General features: G+C 45.7%; 1 protein-coding gene across 1 annotated transcript in view; it reads right to left on the minus strand.

Moving 5' to 3' along the window:
• myo15ab (myosin XVAb) overlaps positions 1 to 8,167 on the minus strand; it is a 28,183-nt gene that overhangs the window by 4,209 nt on the left and 15,807 nt on the right. The window contains exons 36-60 of the mRNA XM_068321092.1: positions 7,899 to 7,971; positions 7,627 to 7,818; positions 7,403 to 7,470; positions 7,241 to 7,314; positions 6,254 to 6,362; positions 5,822 to 5,886; positions 5,385 to 5,729; positions 4,657 to 4,732; positions 4,460 to 4,555; positions 4,240 to 4,300; positions 4,056 to 4,149; positions 3,798 to 3,915; positions 3,182 to 3,297; positions 3,026 to 3,085; positions 2,767 to 2,842; positions 2,544 to 2,659; positions 2,344 to 2,462; positions 2,035 to 2,176; positions 1,672 to 1,783; positions 1,504 to 1,578; positions 1,106 to 1,311; positions 903 to 1,021; positions 562 to 631; positions 395 to 467; positions 205 to 278 (exon numbers count right to left, since the gene is read on the minus strand). Of these exons, the coding sequence (XP_068177193.1) occupies positions 205 to 278; positions 395 to 467; positions 562 to 631; positions 903 to 1,021; positions 1,106 to 1,311; positions 1,504 to 1,578; positions 1,672 to 1,783; positions 2,035 to 2,176; positions 2,344 to 2,462; positions 2,544 to 2,659; positions 2,767 to 2,842; positions 3,026 to 3,085; positions 3,182 to 3,297; positions 3,798 to 3,915; positions 4,056 to 4,149; positions 4,240 to 4,300; positions 4,460 to 4,555; positions 4,657 to 4,732; positions 5,385 to 5,729; positions 5,822 to 5,886; positions 6,254 to 6,362; positions 7,241 to 7,314; positions 7,403 to 7,470; positions 7,627 to 7,818; positions 7,899 to 7,971 (2,729 nt within the window). The remainder of the gene's footprint in view (positions 1 to 204; positions 279 to 394; positions 468 to 561; positions 632 to 902; positions 1,022 to 1,105; positions 1,312 to 1,503; positions 1,579 to 1,671; positions 1,784 to 2,034; positions 2,177 to 2,343; positions 2,463 to 2,543; positions 2,660 to 2,766; positions 2,843 to 3,025; positions 3,086 to 3,181; positions 3,298 to 3,797; positions 3,916 to 4,055; positions 4,150 to 4,239; positions 4,301 to 4,459; positions 4,556 to 4,656; positions 4,733 to 5,384; positions 5,730 to 5,821; positions 5,887 to 6,253; positions 6,363 to 7,240; positions 7,315 to 7,402; positions 7,471 to 7,626; positions 7,819 to 7,898; positions 7,972 to 8,167) is intronic.

Below are 8,167 nucleotides of genomic sequence, written 5' to 3' on the forward strand. Positions count from 1 at the left end.
GAATCTCTAAAGTGTCAAAAGGCACGTCTTCAGTTCGTGGTAGAATTCTACATTTAGTTTCATGAAAAAATATAGAACAGTTTGATATTTGAGATAATTTCCACTCACACAATGAGTACAAAAAAAAATAATCACACGTAACCATGGAAACAGGTCATATAAAAACATTAAAATGAAAAAGACACCTGTTCAAGCTGTGTTTACCTTGAGGAAGGTGCTGACCACTTCCTGTTCTGTTGATCCCCTTAATGGAGCGTCACCCATAAACCGCATCACCGCTATGCAAAAAACACACAATCAGGACACACACACACACAACAACAACAACTATTTATTATATATTATTAAAAACCTAATTAGACAACGTCATTGGAGGAGGGAGGTGACAGCTTACACAGGAAGAGATCCGCTGCAACTCTGTTCATGGCTGGGTTGGTAAACTCTATTAGAGACTCGGTCAGAGGAGACTACAAAAGTGAAAAAAAATAAAAAAATCAACACAAACGTAAAAAAAACAACCATGACGTCATGAGGAGATAAAGATGCTTTCAGTTTAGGCACCTTGGAGAACTTGATCATGTCGACGGGCTCCCTGGAGTCTCTGTTTTTACTTTTGCTCTTCAGGGAATCTCTGAGAACAAAATCAGGTTCAATAAAACACGGATGAATCAGCAACATGTAAGGTGAAGGTGATTTTAAGTCTAAATGCTTGCTGCAGTTCAATAACTCTTAGTTCTAAACTAATGAGTAATAACAGCCCATAGTTTTAAAACTACATGAACGACAAGTCATTCAGAAATGCAGTGGAGGAGACGTCCAAATGTTCATATAAATATGTCAGAACCAGATGTATTTATTCCAGTGCCGTTTGTTTGTGTTTTGCGTGTCTGTCTTCGTCTCACCCTTTCCCTTTGGTTCCTTGTCTGAAGTACTTCTGAGCAAACTCCACCATGTCGTATTTACTGTCCTGCAGCATCCTTTCATCCAAATCTCCATCCGGGAAGCCGTCAATGGAAACTCTCTGAAAAATCCAAGATCAACAATAAAGACGATGTGACACTCTGACAGAAAAAGAAAAATCCTGCACGTGGGTGTGCTGGTGCACCTCGATGGTTTGATCTATCTCGTGTGCCGCCATGGTGGACGCCACGGCGACGGCGACAGCTGAGGACACGGCGAACTGTCCTACTCCTCCTTGAGGCTCTGCCTTGCGTTCTAGCGGCAGCGAAAGGAAGTCAGGAGGAGCGATGGGATGGACGCACTCCCCTGGGAAAGCGCCGGAGCGGCTGAACACGGCGCCGAACTTCCAACCTGACAAGCAGAGAAGATGAAGTCCAAATGAAACATGTAGAAATATAAAACTCGACTTGAGGTACCAGTGAACCTCCTGGAATTTAGCCACAATCTCTCAAAGCTGTTCATTTGATTTGCTTATTTGTAAAATTTAAGTCTGGATCTGGTGAACATGTCGAACAAAATTCATGGATCTGAACAGTCGCTCACCAAAGTCTGGAGTGTCTCTTTTAAGCTCTTCTAAAAACACCACCTTTTTCTTCACCACACAGCCGTAGCTGTAACCTGGAGAACACACACAGGGCAAAACACACAACTCACGGATCACATATTCACTCTTGAACTCCCACAATGCCCCCCACCTCTCCAGAGTCTTACCCTTCTCCAGCCCGTCCATAACCTGCAGCCTGATGATGTCCCCTTTGTGAAAACTGAGCATGGAGCGATCGTCCGTCACAAAGTTACGCTCTGCGATCACGTAGTCCGAGTCCTGCAAGACAGACGGACGCTCCGACATCGGTTTGAGCTGCAGGGCTTTTTGTGATCACTGTTCTGGACTGAAGTTTAGTCTTAACTTCTCCACCAATACTTCATTTACTGACTTTTCTCCAAATCTGGTGTTTGCTTTTGATGGTTAATGCTTTATTCTAACTCCATCAGCAACAATTAACTCTGTGTGTGTGTGTGTGTGTGTGTGTGTGTGTGTGTGTGTGTGTGTGTGTGTGTGTGTGGGTCGTGTACCTTTTTGATCTCATCGATGAAGGTGTCTATGAGATGTTTGACTTGTGGCGCCTTGGCCGAGAACAGGATCAGCTTCTCGTTGGTCAGATTGAACTCCAGCATGTTTTCGGACGGGATGGTTACAAAGAGGATGTCTGCATAGCTGAAGAAATAAATTCAGGATTCAGGACATGAACAGTGGAAGTAAGCAGGTAGATAGTGAGAGTATGTTCAGTAGTGAGAGTAGTGTCTTCAGAATTTATGTGTAAACGCACAAAGATGAAGATAAACCAACTGTGATGATAAAGCAGAAGCACAAACGGCACACACGTGTAGGGTCGCAGCACTCTGAAGTAGTCTGGAGCTGCAGCGCTGCTCTTCACCGTCTTCAGAAGCTTTATTCCGCCGTGGGACACTGACAGCACCTGGACGCCTGTTCCCACGCTGCCCTGCATAAAAACACACAAACACACACAGAGGTTTAACAAAACTCAAGTCGCTCATCCTTTACCTCCCTCGTCCTTCCTCACCGATGCAGGGAACAGACGGGAGAAGTATATCTCCCAGGTTTCTCTCGCCGCGGTGACGATGGTTTTCTTCACATGGTCATCCACAGGATCCATATTCTGTTCAACGCCGTATTTACCTGTCATCCACACAAAGGAGTCAGAGCAGCTCATGAATGTCAAAGAGAGGCCTTTGCATCGGAACATATGGTCCAAATAATGATTGAAGGAAGAACAGACAGACTACCGAAAAGAGCTTTCATTTTCTGCCTTTCATCCCGCGTGATGCGAACACACGCCTCAGACAGGGTGTCGTTCACAATCTGCAGGAGAGACGAAGACACGAGAGCAGAGGACAGAGGACAGAGGAGAGGACGCATTCTTTATGTGGATGATTTAGTTTTATATCAGGTAAGAGGTTAAAATAAAAAAGGTAATGATATAAGATGAGAAAAGAATTTTTATTTCCTTTCATCCGGCATTAACGCAATCATCGCTTGTGTTACCTGTTTGAAAATGAGGTCCAGCACCAGAGGCTGGTTGAAACTGTCTTTGGGATAAAATATCTGTAAAAAAAAAGAAAAAAAAGAGTCAAATATAAAGAGCAGAACAGAAACATGAGCTTTCCTACCTCTGATCTCAGTAGTTCTGTTTAGACAAACCTCCTTCCTGAGATACAGTCTCCAGGGAACGTTGGTGTAGGTGTAGTGCTCTTCATTGATGGTCTGATGAAGCTGAGTCTGAATCGTCTCCGTCTCCACAGGAAGCTCTCGAGAAACTGCACAGAAGTTACATTTAGACTCTTTAAACCACGACTACAAGACAGTTGTGCCTCTGTTGAAATGACCTCCTGTATTCCTGACTTCACCTCTAACATCCTGATCCGTTTTTATGCATATAAATAAACATTAAAGCAGAATCTAACAAAAGGAAGTCTATGTTTTCGTTTCCTAGGGGTGTTTTTCTCTCCTACGTTCGGTTTAGAGAGCGAACTCGAGACTGCGGGATTTTCACACCAGCTGAGCATCTCAGCAGGTAATTTCATGGATCAGGTCTTTCCCTGTACTTGATAGACGGCTGCCAGGGAAAGGGGTTTGTTGGTAAACCCCTGAAATAGTGGACGCTGAGTCAGAAGTACAAATATTTGGTTGTCTGTATTTATACCTAAACATAACTCACTGGGACAGGAAGGCAGACGTCTTAAGTCTGCAGAAAAAAAAAGGCTTCTTCTGCATTGGCACGAGAAGAAGAGGGTATAATTTTAGCATGTGTGAGTACCTGGAGGAGGAACGGGGAGAGGACGATCAGGCGCTCTCCTCTTCGTGCTCTTGGCGGGTTTGAATCCCGCCTCTTTCATGGCAGACGCAGATGGTGAGGGGGCAACGGGCCGTTTGGGCTAGACAGGCACAAACGCGTGACATGACTGATTTCTAGCACATTATTTACACAAGTGTGCTTCACGCACACTTCTTCTGCTCTGCGACTGTGTTCCAGCATTTTACAGGTGTGTGTGTGTGTGTGTGTGTCAATGTCTACCTGTGGAGCAGGAGGGTTGTCCATCTGGGGTTTCAGAATCTGTAAAGCTTCATCTCGAGGGCTTTGCTTCTTCTTAAACTTTCCCTCTGGTCTACTGCACTCGTGCAAAGAAAAAAGTGCCAGCATCAATGACGTGTGGTGTGTGTGTACGTGTGTGTGTGTGTGTGTACGTGTGAGCACTTACCCCTTGCCAGCCGGCAGCACGTCTGCCGGCGGAGGCGGTGAGTTGTACCTTCGGATGATTTCTTTAAGAGGAACATTGATGAAATTATTAATAATCTCTCTCTTCTTTCACCGCTTCAAACAAACACACATGTCAGACTTCACATCGACCGATCATCTTTTATAGAGTATCGATCACCCGTTCAATGAGTCACACTTCCTTTTATTCTAGCTCCAGATACCTTGGATGTCGTGACTGGGGGTGATGTGATCCTTAGACTGAGATGAGTACTTCACCACCTCTCCAGAGGGGGGCAGCGGAGAGGTCCTGACTGGAGCTACACAACAAACCAATGAGGCCTTAATACCCTCTTGTGTAAATCTCTTTTAAGTGAGAACTTTAGCTAACGGGTCTCATTCTCTTCTTTATTTGTCTTACCAAACTTCCTGACTGGCGTGTCCTTGTTTACGGGGACGCCCGGAGCTTTTCTCCGAGGAATGCTGTCCTTACCTGACTGAACCTGAAAGAGTCACACAGAGGCCATGTTTTTTTTTGGTTTTTTTTCTTAAAGTTCATCTTTAGTATGAGATGAACAGTAAAAAAAAAAAAAGTAAAAGCACATATCGAGCAGTAAATGCAGCATTTCTTCTTGAAGTTATTTTCAAACTGCCATTGAAACATCAGGGCTGTAAATTGTTGGTAGATGGTTCATCAGGTCACAAGGTCACACAAAAAAATTCCCTTGATGGAAAATCATAACATGAAAAAATTGAATGAGCATGATTACATCAGATCAAAGATGAGGTCGACTCAGCAGCAGAAGTCAAACCTCGGTTTCATTTCTCTTACATTTGGAGAGTTCATCATCATCAGAAACATAGTTCCTGTATTTATTATAAAATAAACCCCCCATTCTCTCCATAAAAGGAAATTGCGTGTTGTTTTGTGGTCATCATTTTTCCTGGGAATGCATTTCTTGTTGTTTTTGTCACCTATACAAATGACCGTAACATCTAATAAATATAAAGGTTTTTGAATTGAATTTGAATTGAATTGAATCTGTCATGCAACATGATAAGTAGATCATTATCATCTGATGTAATATAATAAATATCAGCGTTACCGACCTGAGCAGAGGTGTTGGCTTTAGCTGGTGCTGGCTCTGCGTCTTTGGAGCTGAGTTGAGGTTTGGGGTCAGGGTGGGGGGTCTGGGGCTGAGGCTGAACCTGCGGCTGCGATGGAGTTTGTTCCTGTCGAGCAGCAGCAGCAGGAGGAGGAGGGTAGGGGCTGGGTGTAATATCTGCAGCAGCGTAGGACGTGGGACTGAAATTAGCATAGGGGCTGGGGGGGATGTTGGCGTACGGACTCGGGGGTACAACTGAGTAAGGGGCGTAGGGACTGGGAGGGTGGTGCGGAAGAGGGCTCATGGGAGGGCTTGTGATCGGGGAGGTGGGGGGGCTTGACACTGGGGTGTTGACCATGGCCATGGCCTGCATGGTCATCTGCTGAGCCTGGGAAAAGAAAAGATGACGTGGTACTTCCAAAACAGGTCCTACAGGGGAAGAATGAAACAGCTGCAGGTCCAGATGGGGGGCGGTTTTACCATGATGACGGCCTGCTGGTTGACGATGGCCGCCTGCTGCTGGGCCACCACATCCTGCTGGGCATCTGGAGCAGAGAGGAGGAAGAAGCAGGTAAACAGGGAGGACGAGGATGAATCACGCCTGATCAGGTGGTTTTTATACAAACCAGGTGCTACAGGTGCTACCGCGGCGACGGGAGGAGACATGACACCTCCCACAGGAAGGACTCTGACAGCTGCGGAGACAGATACACACACACACACACACACACACACACACACACATCCAAGCGTGGTCAGATTTCAAGTATGTGTGTGGGTTTTTTTTACAGGTGTTAATGATGAAGGGAGCTACATTTCATTTTCTCCAGGACTGAATCACGTGTGATGTTACGAAGAGAGAATAGTGGAGTATTTATAAAACAGGGCTCCAAACAGTGATTTCTGACTGACCACCAGGTGGAGGTGGGGGACCGGCTGACGCTCCCTGCTGCTGCCACGCTCCTCCGATGCCCCCAGCCCCCTTCATCCTGCTGGACAGTTCGGCAGCTGATTCCATTTCCTGTGAGACAAACGGAGAAGAATTCATAGAAGGAGAGAGTTTGACATTAATCATTAGAAACACAAATTCAGCTGAAGAAACACTTTTGAGAATTATATACAGTACTAAACATAGGTGGACTTGAAAATGGGTGCTGATAGCAAATCAATAGATCAGTGTCAGCTGATCTATCAGTATCAGCTGAGGGGCGATGAGAGATTACCGTACAAGTATGGAAAAGACATCTTAATATGTATGACATTTTAATGTCATAAAATCTAATATCATAATTTTTTTAGATTCTAAATTAAAATCTGACTTTCTTAATTTTGGTATCTATTTTTTTTAATCAAATGACAAATGGAGTTTCATAGAAAAAATAAAATCTTCCTTAAAATAAACTCCTACCACATTCACATAATCAGTCAGGGGAGATCCCCGCTCCTGTCATCCAATTAGAAATCAGCCACTGACCCATAAATCCATAGGACCCTATGTGCATGTGTGTGTGTTTGTGTGTGTGTCATGTCTCATTAAATAGTAAGCCCTTCATTTGCTAGAGTGTCAGTTCCTCGTAAGCAGATCCCGGCGTTGCCTGGGTGGGAAATCATTGTGGCGATCTGGTGGCTGTGACAGTTGCGGTAACTGGGTAACGTAAGAGGTTGCCGGGCGGGAGAGGTCTGTAGAACACCGCTGACACATGCTAATTCCTGTCAGATGCATCCGATAGCAGGGCTAACGTTCACCACATCGCTGCCCCAAGCTGAAGACTGATAGATCACCGCTGGCCCTGCTCGAGGTGCAGGGATTCCAATACAGCTGAAGCTGCACTTTACGACAACGGTGCATTATGGGAGATGGTCAGACGTGTCAGAGTGAGTGGATTTTTGGTGACGTACGCCGTTCCTGTCGGACAGCGCCGGGTCGAACAGGCTGTCGAGGTAGCGGTCCATTCCCCTCTGAGGCTCGAACTCTGTGGGGAGACGGGAGGGAGGGGGTCAGGCTTTACAGGAATCATGATTAACACATCTGAATGATCGCGTGTTTTTGTTAACACCTACCATCAGAGCCAGGGATGGCTGAAGACACGATGTCATCGGTCATATAAACCCCGCCCCCCAAAAGGCTTCTGAAAAACAAAGGGTCAAAAAAGCATCTCTGGGTCAAGCCAGTATTCTACATCAATCAAAAACAAACAAACAAATAATCGAAGCATCTATACGTGGGTATAATGGCGGTTTTTAGTGTGTGTGTGTGTGTGTGTGTGTGTGTGTGTGTGTCTCACATGCTAGCATTGGCTCGCACTCTGGTCGGTTCCTGTGCTGAGATGATGAAGTAGCTGCTGTGTTTGGGGAAGTCGGCAGAAAGCTCCAAGTCCGACATCAGATCCAGAACGTAGTCCGACCCCTCCAGCTCCACCCACTGCGCCGGCTCTTTGAGCAGCACCGACCAGCCTCGACGGCCCTCCACCACGCCCCTGAAGACCCCCACAAACGTACAAATGGTGACGCGATCTCATGCCAGTTCATTCAGTCAAGATTCAAAGTCAGGCGGTACCTGTGTTGTAGGATGTCTTTGGCCATTTCTTCTCCTGTCGTCCAGGAGTGGAGAGGACACAGCAAAGACACTCCTGCAGAAGAAAAGATGGATGTGAAACGTGATGTGATACGAGCTACTTGATCTACAAGTTATTCGAGATACGAGCTGTCGCTCTGTCCGTATTTTTGTTCAACATACGAGCAAAAATCCAAGATAGGAGCTGTGGTTCGAGACACTAGTTGGCGGATGGATACAACATCAGTGAGACTGGATCTCGTTCTCATTGG

The sequence above is a fragment of the Antennarius striatus genome, chromosome 8, assembly GCF_040054535.1.
Source record: "Antennarius striatus isolate MH-2024 chromosome 8, ASM4005453v1, whole genome shotgun sequence".
Lineage (NCBI taxonomy): Eukaryota > Metazoa > Chordata > Actinopteri > Lophiiformes > Antennariidae > Antennarius > Antennarius striatus.